We start from the raw sequence: 18,405 nt of genomic DNA, 5'->3' as shown, positions 1-18,405 counted from the left end.
GTAATAACCTGTGTTTAAAAGGTACAGTTGATCAGTTTCAGTGACAGTTAGATTAGTGATATAATTTTATTGTGATATTATAGTAACAAATAACATTGCAATGGTCTATACAGATTTTTGTATCAAGTTTGTTTGTTTGTTGTTTAAAGCCATATGCAGCAATATTCCAGCTATATGACGGTGGCCTGTAAATAATCAAGTCTGGACAAGATAATTCAGTGATCGATATTGTGAACAACGATTCACGTTCTAGAGTCTGAAAACCGATCCATTAAGTTGCGACTTACAAGCATAGGTTGCTGGGGACATATTCTAACCCAGAATCCCCACACTGTGATTTTTATTAGGAAGTGAGCTTGTATTGTCATAACCAAAACAAACAAATGTGTGAATACAAATACTTAATATATTTAAAGCGTATTCTCATAACACTATGTTATTGGGGAAAGAATAAATGCTAAATCTGTTTCAAGTACATGATGTGTACGATCTTTAAAGTGACCAGTACCTCTGTCAGAAAATCGTTCTCTTTAAGGTGTTTGCTGTGGTCATAGACTAACCTATACTGCACTCGATTTAGCAACATAAAACATGCACCAATGCAACCTATAATTGAAATATGCAACCATATATCTTTTTCTACAAAATGTAAGTTTGATTAACCCTTACTTCTTCATACAACATCAATCTTTGAACACCCTTACTTTACTCCAGAAATACAGTGAACACGCTCAATGCCTCTTAGCTTTATGTACCATGCTACATCACTAGTCGACCCGTGAAGATCCGGGGTAGAATAGGTTTTCATCAACCCATGCTTGCTGTACAAGTCGGCTAAGCTTGTCTTAAGAGGCAACTAACGGGGTCGGGTGGTCAGGCTCGCTGACTTGGTTGATGCATGTCATCGATCCCAATTACGTGGATCGATGCTCATGATATTAATCACAGGATTGTCTGGTCCAGACTCGATTATTTACAGACCGCCGTCATATTGCTGGAATATTGCTGAGTGTGGTGTTAAACAACAAACCAACCAACCAACAACACTAGTCCCAGTGTTATGTGTAAATTGTCATGCTTTCTTGGGCTTGACGTCATCAAACTCGATACTTCCAGATTATGTGCTCATTCCTGTTATAATTTACAGCCATGTCATTAACTTATGTAAAATCATGACACAGTCGTCAGAGATTTGGGATTTCATTTATTTAGAATAGTTTATGTATCTGTTTCAACTTAGATAAATTTATGGGACCAGGATGCAACCTGTGTTATGTCAGGTGCAACTAGGTTTTCATGTCAATATGCACCTTGCGCAAGTTAAATCAACTTCCGTAAATCGAGCCCTGCTTTACATTTGATTACATACTATAATGTAAAGAATGTACAGTACTTTTTTTTGCAATATTTAGTAGTCTCATGAGTTTGTTTTCTTCTACATCAATAATGGAGCAGAGAGACAAATAACAATAAATACGGCTGTTGCTTCCAGCTTGGCTGTGGTAATTCTATTTCTGTGCTGCTCCTATAACAGCTTCTGGCTGTTCCATTGTGTTTTCCTAATAGATTCCTTAGTCGGAACATACCTTACTTACGCTACTGCCCTAATGTAATTAAAATGTATTCCCACAAAAACGGCGACACATTTCGGTTCCCTGTCTTCAAATATGTGTACTATGGGAAAGGTGGTAGCTCTTTATAGTGGCAAGTCAATCTAAATCGTGTATAGAGAGCAGAGAAATGGCTACCGCAGCTTGCTGGAGGTGGGTGTATTTACTTAGAAAGGTTCTGTATCTCACCTTTGGCTGGGATGGTATAGTTCACTCCCCCTTCTGTCACTGAGCTGGTACCTGGAGATATACAAACATCTCATTAAGGCCACAATAAATTAATTGGCACATTTTTTTCCATTTGTTTTAAAAATGTTAAGCGGGAGCCATTTTTATATTTTCAAGGCATCTCTGTACACTAAATGTGGATGGAACTGCTGGCTGGTTGGTTTGTTGTTAACGCCGCACTCAGCAATATTCAAGCTATTTGAAAGGGGTCTGTAAATAATCGAGTCTGGACCAGACAATCAAGTGCTTAATATCATGAGCATCGATCCACGTAATTGGGATCGATGACATGCATCAACCAAGTCAGCGAGCCTGACCTGACTCACATGAAGCATGACTGTTTGTCATGACTATGTATATGGCTTATTTCAGAAGTACAAAAGTACGGAACAAGTAGTGATTTTCTTCATCTGTACAGCGTACAGTGTACAATGATGTGAAGCAGGATGTTTGGTAGTGAGGCAGGAAGGAAGGTTAATCGAACACTATGTCTTGCTTAAATTGAAGCTGATGATGGCTAAAAGTTTGGCTGGTTGTTGCTTAAAGCTGGCTTAAGCAATATTTCTGCTATATGGCAGTCTCTAAATAATCCAATAATGATCAGACCAAACAATCCAGTGATTGACATCATGAGCATTGATCCACGCAATTGGGATACAATCACATGCAATCAACCAGCCACTGACCCTGACCACCTGATCTATTTAGTTGCCTCTTACGCCAGCATAGGTCGCTGGAGACCTATATTCTTACCTGACATCCCCATGGGTTGTGGCAGAGACCATAAATTTAATTTATTGTCTCTGGTCATGGATGAAAGAAATAGCAAGGTTATTTATTTGACATAAAATGTAATTATGTACTTCTGTAGATATCTCCTCAGCAGTTCATATCCATATATCAACTGAGAGATTGACCAGTCATTTGGTCATCTTGGCCCAACCTTATGAAAGTATGTAATTTGTAACATGCTAAATATTTCCAAAACAGATGAATTACCGGTACTTGCAATGCAGTGTTCAAATTAAGAGGGTTCCAAGGTTTTACCTTGACCTACAAAACTAGGGGTCCAGAGGACCCCAAACTACTAATTTCAATTTTCTGCACCCATTCTATACATTTGTGCGTACTGGATGTGTAAAACACGGGGTTCCTGGTTTGCTCCTATAAGACTTGTATCACCTTCCAAATGTTTAACTTTTATATGGGGCGGTCGGGTAGCCTAGTGGCTAAAGCGTTCGCTCGTCACACCGAAGACCTGGGTTCGATTCCCGACATGGGTACAATGTGTGAAGCCCATTTCTGGTGTCCCCCGCCATGATATTGCTGGAATATTGCTAAAAAAGGGGCGTAAAACAATAATTACTCACTCACTCACTTTAACTTTTATGCCAAGGTTATTTATTACTTTCAGAGACTGCAATGAAACCACTGAGTAATGCCCCATAATGCACAGCCTTAAAAGCTCTGCTTACTGTGCAGAGAAATAACAGTAACTCCAAAACACCTATACTGCCCTGGGATAAACATCTTGCTGTCGTGCTACAGAGGACTCATCTTCCCGAGACAAGAGAGTTAACTGACTTTAAAAGTTCAGTTTCCACCCTTGACCGACTAGGCTGGAATTCCTGGGCTCGATCGTAGCGCCACCAGTGGCTATTACGAGTTATGTCCTTTCTATGCCTCTCCTATTGACCAATCAGATTCAACCTCTCGTATCACTTGCATTTGCTTCAAACAAAACAGTGGCGCCCAGTCAAGACGGTCTGATTGATGATGAAGATCTATATTGTGATAAAACGAGTCTTATACTGAGAAGTGCATCAAATCACGTGAGAACCTTGATTAAAAACATGGAAAGATTTAGAAAATATCAGTTGACAACGAGTTAGCGGTGCACATGCTTTGCAAATCCTGCAGTCGACCGAAATCTGCATGACACTTTACGAACCGGATTTCGATTTTGGTGCGCGATTTTGATTGGACTATGCATAGACTCGTTAGTCCAGCCAAAATGTAACTCCATAATACCAGCCTAGTTCGGCAAGGGTGGAAACTGGACTTTTATAGTCAGTTAACTCTCTTGCCTTGGGAAGGTGCAGAGGACTGGGAGTGAGCTTGTTTGAGGTGACAGTCAGCACTAGTCCACCTTTATCGCACTGGCCTGTCAATAATGTTTGCTTGTTTGTTAAATGGCATACTCATTCCATACAATATTCCATCTAAATGATCGTGGCCTGTAAACAGCTGAGTCTATACAATACAGTGTGATATTGTGGGCAACAATCCACAGCAATGGGGCTACAATCAGATGAAATCAACTATGTCACTGAGTCTGACCACCTGGCCCATTTGTTGGCTTATAGGAACCAGGTGCTGGAGATCAGTTCTAACCTGGAATACCCACCTAATCAAGCCAAGGCCTGAGAAACCAGAAGTTGACTGACCAACATGGGTACCATGACACACAATCAGCCAAGTCACATGTTATAATCATGCACTTCTCATTTTAGAAGGTTTATAAGAAGGTGGGTTCTGATTGGAGTCTTGGGTAAATGTTTTAGTTTGCCATCATCCCTGCAAACTATGTACATTTCTTAAGGCTAAGTTACCTAAAAGTGATTTGACAGTTTCAATGTACATCCCTGTCTGGTAAACTAAAACGTAGGACTACCTGAGACACTGACTACGTAGGACTCAAAAGGGTTGAAGAATCTGCCAGGCAAGGTAAGCGTTGTATTATCACTGCTAAACACGGCTCGATCCTCCCAAACCTCCCGTGGCAGGTCTTCCAGTTGTACTATCTGTATGTCCCATGTGTAGCTGACACTGCCCAGTCCGCCACAGTTGATGCAGGTTACTGTCAGGGTCACAGGCTCGCTCCAGTCCCCTCCACACCCTGAGGTACAGCTGTGGAACAGAGATATCATCTTAGGATTTGTGTAACATTATTGCTATGGTGAATGCTTCAGACGTCCACAGGCAACAAAAAAATGGTGCTTTGTGAAATGATTCCTGGGATGCACTACCTAGAAATGGCAACCATATTGCAAAAAAAAGACAAAGTTTCTAATATTTCGAAAATCACAAAATATTGTCCATGTACGTATATATCATTTTCCATTATGCCAGTCACACCCTGTCAATGATATTCATAACAATACACTATACAATTTCTTATACTATGTGAGTAATTACCCGATGTAGCCTTACAACTTGTGTACATGGATGTCTTGACAGATGTATAACTACTGCCAGAAAGCAGGCATCACACATACAACTCTACTGCAGTGAATAATGACTAAAAAAGGCAGATAAATACCCATTAGACCAGACCCAAAGGAGTAAAATATATTATACCCAAAAAACTATGAATAACCATTGTTAATGATAACTTGGGAGTAACAATCAATGGCTCAAAATATCTGGAGCCCCTGAAGCAGCCCTTGTATACCAATGTCAAGCTCTACCATTCACCGGAATAAATACACTACAATGCGTTGTTTGAGGAAATTACGATAAAAACTGCCGAGCTAAAGAAAGTGTACACCCATGTTTGCTGGTGGCTAAAATTGAAACGAACAAGAAATGGTTATTCGATGGTGATGTATTTGATACGGGTATCCAGCGATAGAAATTAACAGTTTTAGTCCACTAGTCCTTATGATGATAACATATAACAAAACCCTTGAAAATGGCCAATTTCTACTAGTCCTTATGATACCTTAACTATTGGGCAGTTTGGCAAGGACTACAGGACTAGTGCCAATTTCTAACGCTGGTATCATACAGTAGTTGTGTTTGGGACTTTAAGTTTGCAGTGTTTCAGCAACTGTTTTCAGCCTCAAGGATTTATCTAGATTCCGAAACTAAGTGCCTTGACAGGCAAATTGAAAAAAAAAATCATGATATTGATAAACATTACATTTTTTTTAATGTAATGGTTTTCGTACTTTGCGAGGAAATGGGAATTTTTTTAATTCAAACTGGGAATTTGTACTGTTGTTTGCTGCAGACTTGGGACCGAATATCGGTCTCTGAGCAGGTCAAGGTAAATCCCTGAGCCTAGTAATGTTTTGATAATATTTGTATGTTTTTGGTCAAATCCAATTTCAAGTGTATACTTTCTTTTGCACAGCAGTTTCTTCTGCTCCCAAAACCCAGTGTATATGTATCTCATCGCAGTTCCTAGTTTTCAGATTATGCTTAATTTGTTCCCAGAGCGCTAAAAAGAGCCAAAACCTACTTGACTGAAAGTAAATAAACCAGGGTCAGGCACTTCAGTGACGTAATTTCTGCACCCTGCATCTTGTACACATATGCTTATTATTACACCTCAAGAGATAAGACACAATAATGTTGATACTAATAATAACAAGCCCAATGTGAAAGGCATTGTAGTGAAAAGTAATAGGTGAGGTGAAATGGGGTTTAAAGTCACGTTCAAGATTATTGCATTTATAAAGCGACGTTCATGCCTGTGTATGTCCGAGTGTGGCTGCTTGTATTAGTCTGGACTGATGCCGATTTGACAGTATTAGCACACTGAGATACCATGCTGCAGTTTAACATGAATACCCCATTCAGACACAGTATAGTGACTGAGCCAACCAGTCCTTGTTTTAGCCTCTTAATGCCAAGTGCTAGGCAGGGTAACAACAAGTACTATCTTTTAATGTCTTTTGGTATGACGCAGCCATGGATCGAACTCATGAACTTAAGCTCTCCGGGCAGACACTCGAAATGTGACAGGCCTCTATTATAATACTACTCACCTTAAAACCAGCGATAGTTCTGAGATTTGTAGCAGTGTCCGTCCTATTGACAAGTGATGTGTTGATGCTCTGAAAGAAGTACATACCAACTTGAATGTCTTTATCAAATATTTCTTTACTACCATGTGTACAGTTATATTCAGGCTATTTTCAAGTGGTTCATTCTACACAATATCACCTCCGGTTTCCTTTGACGCTTGAGGATTGTTTATATCCTCACTATATCGTTACATTCTATGTTGTATATGTATATAGATCTTTGAGATTGTGATGTAATTGTGTGGTGTAGATGGGGAGTTTTGAGTAACGGTTGAGAGAGAGATGGCGTGTTACGGGGGGCTGAACCGATTGTGTCTGTGTGTGTGTGTGTGTGTGTGTGCTATGGCTGTTATGATTCACTTGCATATTCGATGAATCGAACCGTATCCCTTCATGAATTGAATTTGTTATTTGTGGTCACCTAAATCTAATAATTACAACTTAAAATTTAAAAGAGAGTTTTTTAACTTGAAGTTGTCTGTTATTTATCAAACCAAGATATGCGAAATAGAATACATGTATATACAAGCCGTGCAGTAGTCTGTTGTGTTGGTCATCTATAACTCCACCTTGGTTAAACGGCTGATTGTCTGTAACGCTCATCAATTATTTGCACCCCAAAGGTAACATCACTGTATATTTGTGTAATCATGGTTATGTAGTCATGTGCATTTACATCCTTTGTCTAAAAATATACATAAGAACTTATTATATGCAAACGTAGACAACACTCTTATATATTAATTTGATAGTAATGTGGTCACTGGTCACTGTCGCATTTGAGCAGATACTAGTCCATGGATAAGTGCCGTATATAAATGTATGATTGTATTTGTTACCCTATATTCGTGATACGTATCATATTTGCCTCATAGTGTATTTGTTCCAGCCCTAGTGTGTCCTAATGTCAGTTGGGTCCATCGACCACACAACAGACTTAAATATGTCAAATACATGTTTAGATTATTCTATCCTGTATTCCTGGTGTAATTTCTACACATGTAATAGTTAGACGAGTGATATAACCTACAATAAGGGCTCTTAATAGGTACTGTTTCCCAACACAACGCTAAGTCTAACATATAAGTGTAGAGCTGCAATGTCTTGAAGTTAGCTTGGAAGTTCTCTATTATGTTAGGATTTACCAAGGTCTATCTACTTTGGTACCAGGTGTCAGTCTAGTGTCATCCTGACCCTAGAGATTAAATTAAAAACGAATCCAACTAAAGTCTAGAATGATTAAGCATTGTTCTGGACACCTTTGGATTTTCCGTTTCATTTACCAATTTACATATTATAATAAGATGACTTCATTTCTGGGACTAAATCTTAGTGTAGTCCAAGGCATGAACAATGGAGTTCCAGGCTGATATGTGGCATTATTCAATTATTGTCCAAGACTGATGTGTGTTGTCTTATCATGGCAGATGTCTTGGATTCCTTAAGCCTAATACAGATGGAGATTTCAATGTGAGAGCAAAGAAAATCAACCACTGAAGACTTCTTCTTACCAGAATAAAGATATATTATATACATAATGCAACATGCAATTTTGATAAATTTAATGATCCAAAGAGCTATACTTTTTTTTATGTCTCACAAGTCAAAGTTGTCAAACATTTTTTTTATATATTAAAATCGCAAACTATCAAAAGGCATCAGTTCTCTACTAGACCTATATATGTACCAAGTTTGGTGAAGGACTATAGTAAAGTTTTCAAGATCAGCTCCAGAAACGACATCTCACATGGATGGACAGATGGACGGACAGTCTGATGGTGTCTATTTTGTACGCCCCATAAAACGGGTTGCGGGGGATAATTATTTGCAACCACTGTGTGAGTATGGGAAACAATATTTTGCATCCAGTAAAACCCTGTATTATCCATGGTGAGGAATGGGGACAGAATAGTGTCAGGACATAAGGAGCTGCTGCCGAATCAGACGTAATGATACCAAGCATTTTATTCTTTTCATATAACCTTTCGATTATGATATGTATGTCATAAGCTGTAGTTTAAGTACAGTAATATATAAATGCATCCCCTTGATTAAAATTATTATCTTCGATTGGACGTGTTGCTGTAGAGCTTGGTCAAAATGCAGACCTAGCTCTACATTGAATACACAGTATGCCTATCTCCATTTTTACCACTGAATAAAATGCGAACTCTTTGGTGTCAGGAAATATATTGAGTGAAGCAGCATGAGTCCTGTGTTTTGAGTGGGTTGTCGATAAGAATTTATGGAATCACTGACAACAGCCTTTAAACAAAATATGACGCTCTTTATGCTCCAGCAGTGTGTTTACACCGTAATACTTGACATGAACTTATGACAGGAACAAAAAGCATGTAGCAGGGCAGCTTTGTAAGCTAACATGAGGTTGGCACCCCTAATTGAAAATAAGCAAGCCTTGAAAAGATTTCGTAGGTATATAGAAAAGTGTCAAATAGCAAGCTCTCTGTGGTCCTCAAAACTTGAAATACCGGTACATTCTTTTTGTAGATTTCTATCGTTTTTTCTGCACAAAATATATTGTCACACATCCTTTTAATATTGTAGTCACAGCAGCTTTACATCTTGTAACCTATTATTGTTAATATAATTATTTAAATACGCCTACCGACAATGACTGTAAAAGAAGTACTATTCTAAAAATATTAGCTTCTGTGGTGATGCAGCCGTCGAATTAGCTGTTTCAATCAGAAGGGGTTTATTGTGATGTGATACCTCTGATTGACCAATCAAAATCAAGTATTTTACAAATTCATGGTAGATTGGAAAATGAACTACTAGGTTGATATGTGTTTCATGAAAAAATGTTTGACAAGATTTCATATACTTATTATTCTCTGGAAATTGAAATAATTAGACAGACTGACAGATAGACAGACACACATGTGAGTCTCTCTATCACCCAGTAATATACCGAGGTCATTAGAAGTAGTACATCAGTGTCATTACATGAGTGAATGAGATAGATGAGTCTCACCTGGTATGTGGCTTCCTTGTGTTGTTGGTGTTGATGCTAGAGGGCTGATAGAGAGCAGTAAAGATGAAGGTCTCTCCTCCACTCTCAGGCATCACTGCTACAGCATCTGCAGGAGTAATCATGTTCAACAGAACGTGTGTTAGGAAATATTTTTCAATTTTTGTGGGACATTATCTTTCATTTTAAAATCATTGTGCTCAACGTTCCAATGTTATTTCTAATCCTTGTCGACAGATGTTGATATTAGTGCCTGAATTGTGTACAACTGAGCTGGATTCTTTCTGTGGGGACAAAAAGGTAATAAATGACATCTGGATTTCTTTTACTCTTTGTCAAGACGTTTCAGAGCCACTTTTTGCTCCTTCATCAGGTGATTGCTGTGTAAGTGCATAGAGATAAAAAATATATATGAATCATGATACGTTTACACGGTTAGAAACTAACAGTTTTTGTCCACTAGTCCTTATAATGATAACATATAGCAAAACCCTTAAAATGGGCCAATTTCTACTCATCCTTAGGATACCTTTACTATTGGGTAGTTTCGTAAGGACTACAGGACTACTGCCAATTTCTAACGCTGGTTTACACAACACAAGGTGGGCTGAATGTATAAAGATAACTTATAATATCATGATTTGTATATATTATTTCTGGGCACTTACTCAGCATTCACGTGATGAAGGAGCAAGAAATATCCCTTAAACATCACAACAAAGGAGAAAAGAAGAAAAGAAGTTGCTATCCATAAAAAGTGTCATGTATTCATGTTCTTCCAACTTCTAAATGGCTATCAAAGACTCCAATAGCAGGATGGCGATATGGTGCAACTCAACATAACCGAGAAAAAAGGTTTCGAGGCAGAGAGTTCCAATGAGGGTCTGCTAAACCAATCATTATTAACTTTCAAGCTTAATGTTGAACACTATTGACTCAATCCTTACTTTGTTCCACAAGGTTGAAGTGGAGACATGTTCTGTTACTCTTGCTCTCTGCCAGTAGATCAACCCGCAGGTGTTTGGCTGTAAAGTGGCAGGGGATGGTAAACATCGGGGCACCACCAGCAGCAGCAGCAGATTTACCTCTTGTATCCTGTACGATAGTAAGCCAGTAAGTGAGTGTGTCCCGTAACAGGTCTATGATGTTTACTACTTTAGTGAAACCGATGATAACAGTTATGGTGCTGACAAACCAAGAAACATAAATAATCAGGGTGAACTGGGATTCAAAATCCGGGATTACCCCAAGTTTCTGGTAAGCTTAAGATATGAAACTCTGAACAGCATATAGCAGCCTACTAGTTTGACTACTGGTATATATATTCAACGAGTACTGACAAAAGTAATTGTCCCTTCACACATTTATGCTTTTAAATAATGGTTTGAATTCAGAATAGGGGGCACGGGTGGCCCAGTCATCTAAGGCGCCGTAATTTGCTGTGCAGAGGGTGGGTTCGAATCCCGGTTTGCCCTGATTATGTTTCTAGGTTTGTCAGCACCATACCCGTGCTCGTGGGTTTCACCGAAGTAGTAAACGTCTTAGACCTGCATCACTTCGGGCTTTCCTCCCACATTACGGTAAGTTGACACTCTGTGATATAACTGGAATAATGTTAAAAGCAGCGTTAAACCCAACTCACTCACTGAATTCAGAATATGTACTTTAGTATTGTATACCTTCTTAATTTTCTTTTTCAGGGTTTTGGGTTTAAGATACTTCCAGGTCAAAGCATCATGGGAATAGCTTATTTTGAATGCTTTCAATGCATCCAAGTCTTTGCTTAGTCCTTCTGCAGCCAGTCTGACTCCTGTGAAGAGCACAGGTTCCATGACGGATGCTTGTATCCATGGGTGACAGTTTCCAGGAGAAGTGACACAGCGGAGTGCAGAGGAGTCGGATGTGCTGGTAGTGTAGATGCAAGAGGGGTCATGGGACATGGTGAAGGAAGCTGTCAGGGAATACTGGAAGATGCCGCTGCCTCCAATCAGCAACAACACTGAAAAGATACAGAAATACAATTTAGTTTCTCTGAGCTTTGGCCATACCAGTAATAATTAAGTTATTTAGATGTTCATCTCTGTCTGCCTCACTACCAAAAACCCTGCCAAACATTCATGCTTCTTGTGAATCACCATCTTCCCGAATCAAGGGAGTAAACTGACCATAAAAGTTCAGTTTCTATCCTTGCTGAACTAGGCTGGAATTTCTGGGCTTGATCTTAGCACCACCAGTGGCTATTATGAATTATGTCCCTTCTATGCCTCTCCTATTGACCAACCAGATTCAACCTCTCATATTACTTGCATTTACTTGAAACAAAATTGAGGCGCCCAGTAAAGATGATCTCATCGATAATCAAGATCTATTTTGTGATAAAATGGGTCCTACTTCATGACTTGCATCAAATCACGTCAGCACCTTGATTAAAAACATGAAAAGATTTTGAAAATATCAGTTGAAGCCAAAAAATACCAAGCAATGATAATATCGCCTCCTTCCTATGTTTTTGTAAAATTGGATGACAATATAATCATGTTAATAAAGATATTGTGGCTTTATTAGCTTAATTCCCTTTCATGCATAGCCAACCAAATGCGAGGCTAGATTTAAGGAACTTGATTTAACCTGTACCAAGTGCATGCTGACATAAAGAGCTTCTCCAGACAAAACCAGGTTGCACCCTGGTCCCACACATTTATCAAACTTGAAATGTAAATGCAAAACCTATATGTCTAAAAAAATAAAATCTCCGATCTCTTATGACCACTTGTCATGTGTCATGAATTACACACAACACAGAGCTTAGTAATGTAGTATGGTCAAAAAAGCTGATAGGTAATGAACGTGTTGTGTTGAAAGATCAATGTAGTGTGGACAAGTAAGGAAAGTCACTCAAAAAGTTAAATATTTTTTACTTGCACCAAGTGCATGAAGACATAAATATAAGGTTGCATTTTTCAATAATAGATTGCACTGGTGCATGTTTTATATAGCTAAATCGAGCCCTGAAATGATATTATTTCTTTGATTCACCAAAATGTTTGAAATTCTACTTGCCCTGACATCTTTCATATCAGCGAGTGAATGTTCTTTAAAGGCACAGTCACCAATAGTCCAACATGCTTCTAGAAAACATGAAGCCAACATTTCTGATACTGTAATAGAGGAACTTACCCGAGACAATAACCAGCAGCGATCGAACCCAAATCATGGCTGCTGATCACAGATATACCATCATTTAAACTGAAGGAAAATGTAAAAGGTATTTCATTATAACAGAACATTCACAGAATCACAGCAGAAAACCAGCAATAAATTATGATCATAATGAATCACAAAATGAAGAATCATAATATGTAGGCTATTCACTTTGACAAGTATTATAATATTGTGGTGCTCACAGTCTATATTTTTACTAAAATTATTGCAATTATGCATGTAAACTAACAGAATTTTTAGGGCTGGGACGATACACCAACTGTGCAATCCGATACATATCACGATACCTTGCTCACGATCTGATACGTATCATGATACTTGCATGTGGACTTTTCTGTGGTGAGTGAGCCATGTTTTTTTTCATAGACAGGATGGCCAAATACATAAAACACTAACGATTTACAGATGGCAGTGTTAAGTATGGAGCAATGGATGGAAATATTTGTTTTCACTACTTATTTTCACTAGTAATTAGTGTTTGGTGTAACATTTATTGAAGAATACATTTAAGTTAAGAATTATTACTTTTTACTTTGTGTGCAATTGTGATTGATGCTTGTATCAAGAAGTAAAAAATTGCGATCCACTGATGCATAGGTGTATCATCCCACTACTAAGAATTTTTATGTTCATTTTGATAAATTCATGCATAACATATTATATTCATAATTCTTTTACATACTCTTATCAAGAAAGATATTTCACCAAAATCAATATTAATAGTAAAGTATATGCAGACAGATTAAGTTCATCCACCCAGACTTGTTCAGTGCAATGACTGTTGTCAATACACACTCAATCAGCAATCAAGGTCATTATCTTATCAAGGTACTACAATTCCTCAATGTTTTTTTTATTGGTTATTCTTTCAAAGGGAAATACTTAATTACCAAATAGCACATTCATATATATTATAAAACACATTGGTGCATGTATTGAATTGATGTTTGCTTGTCATAGGCTATCAGAAATTCTGTGAGAAATTACCTACTATTGCATGACTATAGAAGTTGTATGGTACTGGCTTAAAAGGTTTGTGTTCACAAAGTATTTCAAACATTTGTTTTTCAGTTTTCTTTCTGTACATTAATTTCCTGGCAGTTTATCACATATTCGCCAAAATGAAGTCATTGTGGTGAATGGTTGCAGGGTATTTCAAACATTTGGACCTGTAAAGATCCAGGGTAGAAAAGGTCCTTAGCGACTATGCTTGTCGTAAGAGGTGACTAGGGGATCGGGTGGTCAGGCTCGCTGACTTGGTTGATGCATGTCATGGATCCCAATTGCATGGATCGATGCTCATGACGTCAATCACTGGATTGTCTGGTCCAGACTGGATTATTTACAGACTGCCGTCATATAGCTGAAATATTGCTGAGTGCGGTGTTAAACAACAAACAAACAAACATTTGGGGTTGGGGGGTAGAGTATTGCTATGTTATCACTATTCAGGCTAGTAGTTTTTGGTTCATTTCCGCCCTGTGAGACCCCACTTACATCATCAATATTAAGACACTGGAGTATGAAGGAAGGACATACAGAATAAGGCTGTTATTGCTCTCTCTCTCAACTTTATTCTCTTGAATATATAATAGACAAACTTTATCAGGGTACTGGCCTTCCACAGCCTGATCCAAGCTGAGCACTTTTCAAGGACAAAACCTTCATTGTTTTCTATTCATCCAAAAGTAGATCAACTAGTCACTTGAAAGTTCAGATGAAACACTGTCAACTGCAACAGTTTTAGAGCTGTAAGTTTTCCTTGACAGTTAGTTAGCTACTTTCCCAGATCAATTGTCAGACATGAACTCAATTGCAAAGTTGCTCAAAGTTGTATCAGGGAAGTAAACACAGCATTTAATTAATATTAAAGAGCCTACATAATTCTCTGAAATGTTCTAGTTGACAACATTTTTCAAGACTGTTAATACAATTTCAAGAACCTTTCAAGCACACTGTGAAGGTTAAATTCAAGCACATATTTCTGTGGACCCTGCATTCACACCTTTCAGATTTATTTGTCTATGCAAAACATTTGTTTGTCACGCATTTTTCGTGAACACATCGACCTGTAGGCCTATCGTCTTTTCTGATTATTTCAGACCATCATCCCGTTTGCCTTCCTAAATATTTCGCTGCGTTGAAGTTGTAGAAACTGCTAAATTTAGAGTGAGTTAAGTGGTAATATCCACATTAGTATATGACTATATAACGTTTACCTAAGCAGACAGTAGATCAATGAGGAACTGATATAAGGGTAGGGTATATAACTTATACATTTAAAACGCAGGAACTGGACTCAGTATTGTGCTTGGCTTTCAGACCGGACGTCAGGGCTTTACTTTCATCATTGAAATTCTAACTAATACGCTTACAGTTAATGTAAATATTTTCACAGTGGCTTTAACCTCGACAACATGTATCGTTTCATTTACCTTACTGCAAGTAACTCGTGTCCAATGTTTCTGCAGGTAAACTATTTCATGCTACATTTACCGCCATATTTATCTACGCATTGGCGCCATCGTAGATTTACGACGGGCCGGTCAGAATAACTCGGCTATTTACGCGCATTTTGTCACGTTGGCACTTCCGATTGTATAAGGCTCGGAGATATTTGTTTTATTTTTCACCACGGCGAAGGGAAACAAAAAACAAAACAACAGGAAATCATATGGTAAATCCATTGTTTTTTCCCCCCTTGCGATTATGTTTGACCTTCCAAATTCTTTTTAATGAAGGGATACATAGAGCAAGCTTTGAGTAATTTGCGTAAAAATAGTCGTCGCCACTTGAAATAGAATCATACTGTATCGGATTATTCTACACACATGCATTTATGACACACACTATCAACATATCAAGAAATAGTCGATTCTCACCTGAGATGTTTATTTCACTAATCGCCAGGTAAAATTAATGAACAAAAATTCCAGGAAACAGAGAATGGTCCAGGATTTTGAAGGATGGTCACACCTGCCAATGAAGTCAGAGGACTCAGGTTGACTAGCAATGTGTCGAAAAACAGAAGGCGGCACCCCACCCACCACTGGATCCCTTCCTGGGATTACGCAAAGCTGCATTAATCGAAAAAGCGTCTTGAAAATCGGTACCTTGTGTCTCAACAACCGATATACCATCACATAAGCCGAAATGACCTGTCGTGTGTCAAGTGTATGAAAAAAAAAAATGTCCGTCTGTCGATCCCCCGCCGCGTCTTGCCAAAAGACGTTAAAAGACTTGTTATTACCCTGCCTGGCGCTCGGCATTAAGGGCTCAGTAACACATTTAGGATTTTTACTGCCGTAATTGATATAGGACCAATCTCGATTAAAATTTGTCAAAAGTCTGATCAAGATCCTGCGATTCGTGGCGTGAAATTCAGAAACAATCAGATATTGTTTAGGAAGCGTCCCGATTCAGCCGTTTCCAGCCGAATTCGTCCCGATTCTCCCGTTCTCAGTCCAAATCTGATCCGATTTGTATCTTCCGCTTGGTAAAAAGCGACCGAATCTGTCCCGACAGCGTCCCGATACTCCCGAATGAGATCCGACAGAGATCAGACAGTGACGGGACAGTGAACCGACAAAAACGATTCGCATTCGGCAAGATCTGGACGCAATCTGGACTCAATGGACAAGAAACGGCAATGAACAAAACATTCCCGTTCATCACGACAGCGTCCCGATACAAAGGACACCGTCTAGACAACACAGGACATCGTTACGATTGTGATTCCGATACAGCAGAGTCTGTCACGACAGTCACGATTGTAATCCGACGAGACAAAATCGGCTGAGTTCCCGTTTGTTAGGGGACGCACCATACTGTCGGGAGTGCTTAGCCGACCTCTCTGGACATTTTAGTAAGACTCTGTTACGAACGTATGCGACTGTGTTCAGACAATGATAGGACATTCCAGATCATTGAGGATAGTCATCCGACTCTTTCACTTTTCGTGTCGTAGCGCTGTCTGATCTCAAACGGGAGGCAATAATTGGCACTGTGTGACCCTTGCCTTATTCCCCCCTTTCACTACGACCACGAATATCCCGAATCACCCCGAATCGGAAACTTTCGAAATTCGTGATGATACGCCAATAATGCAAACTTTCGTGGCTAGTCGGGTTGAAAATATGAAGAAAGCCAGGAATGGGTTAAGAAACACGTACGAATTACTAGATTCATGTACGGATCATGCACCAATTGTAAGAATCACCTACGACTAAGTTACGAATATGCCGAATGTTGTTCTTACTTAATTTTTACATGATACGTAGTTGACTCGGGACATTCGTGACATTTTCGGGTTGAGGACAAGAAATTTTGGGAGCCACGAATCGCTAAGAATAGCCAAGAATGCAAAAGAATCGATTACGAAGCTGTTACGGAACATAAGAATTAATTACGAATGGATTACTATAAAGCCACAATATTGCAATTCGGGGACCCTTCCACGAAAGTTTTTGACAAACAAACACTTTCTCGCCGATTCGACGAATTCCCGCGAATTTTATGAATGTTTGGGAATCAAATAAGATTCATTTAAGAACTTTAAGAAATGATTGAGATTTATCTACGAACATGAAAAAATGTCCTATTCGGGGTGATTCGGGATATTCGTGGTCGTAATGACATGGGAGCATAAGGGGCTAAAACAAGGACTGGTCAGTATACTGTGTCTGAGAGGGGTATTCATGTTAAACTCTGGCATGGTATCTCAGAGGGCTAGCAGTATAAAACTGGCATTAGTCCGGACTAGTACAAACAGCCGCACGCACACCAACACAAACACATACACAAGTCAAGAGACAAGAGACAAGTGTATTTCTGCGAGAAGGCCCCAGAGCACATGCTTGTATAACACCATTCAAATAATATTTAATGTAAGCAATATTTTTTTGACAATAGTTGGTACAATTTATTCTTAAGAAGATATATGTTGAAGTAATTCTTGACTAAGTTACGACATGCGAGAAGATATATGCATAGATACAGGTACGCAAACAATTGTAATGGCTACATTGTTATAATACTGATTTAAAAAAAATAAAATTCATATGTCATTTTGATACCTGAATTAAATCATTAAATAAAGATATGTTATGAAATACAGATACGCAAAAAGTTGAAAACACTACCTTAGGTAATTACGCGCTGTGTTGTTGTATTATTGGCTTTTTGAAGTTTTTCATGTGACTTTGTACGCAAGTTGCTCAAATTAAGTAACGGTGTTTTATGTTGATTATTTTACGCAGATACACAGCGTTAGAAATTTGCACTAGTCATGTAGTCCTTGCCAAACTGCCCAATATAGTTGAGGTATGATAAGGACTCGCAGTAATTTGCCCTTTTTAACGGTTTTGCTATATGATATCACTGTAAGGACTAGCGGACTGGGGCGATCGGGTAGCCTAGTGGTTAAAGCGTTCGCTCGTCACGCCGAAGACCCGGGTTCGAGTCCCGACATGGGTGCAATGTGTGAAGCCCATTTCTGACGTCCCCCGCCGTGATATTGCTGGAATGTTGCTAAAAGCGG

At 38.8% G+C, this 18,405-nt stretch overlaps 1 protein-coding gene across 4 annotated transcripts in view; it reads right to left on the bottom strand.

Moving 5' to 3' along the window:
• The window catches only part of LOC124131324, a 111,902-nt gene extending 96,542 nt beyond the window's left edge, over window positions 1-15,360 (bottom strand). For 3 of the 4 annotated variants that reach the window (XM_048397710.1, XM_048397719.1, XM_048397722.1), the window contains exons 1-8: window positions 15,307-15,359; window positions 12,822-12,890; window positions 11,324-11,643; window positions 10,592-10,739; window positions 9,648-9,753; window positions 6,614-6,682; window positions 4,513-4,748; window positions 1,800-1,850 (exon numbers count right to left, since the gene is read on the bottom strand). In XM_048397710.1, coding sequence (XP_048253667.1) covers window positions 1,800-1,850; window positions 4,513-4,748; window positions 6,614-6,682; window positions 9,648-9,753; window positions 10,592-10,739; window positions 11,324-11,643; window positions 12,822-12,858 — 967 coding nt within the window. In that variant the 5' untranslated portion in view covers window positions 12,859-12,890; window positions 15,307-15,359. Of the gene's footprint in view, window positions 1-1,799; window positions 1,851-4,512; window positions 4,749-6,613; window positions 6,683-9,647; window positions 9,754-10,591; window positions 10,740-11,323; window positions 11,644-12,821; window positions 12,891-15,301 lie in introns of all 4 variants that reach the window. The other variant, XM_048397716.1, reaches the window with a different exon arrangement.
• Window positions 15,361-18,405: the final 3,045 nt, after the last annotated feature.

The sequence above is a fragment of the Haliotis rufescens genome, unplaced genomic scaffold (assembly GCF_023055435.1).
Source record: "Haliotis rufescens isolate VD_foot unplaced genomic scaffold, xgHalRufe1.0.p SCAF_1, whole genome shotgun sequence".
Taxonomy (NCBI): Eukaryota; Metazoa; Mollusca; class Gastropoda; order Lepetellida; family Haliotidae; genus Haliotis; species Haliotis rufescens.
Note: the sequence above shows the minus strand (reverse complement) of the source record. Positions and strands in the feature narration are given on the sequence as shown.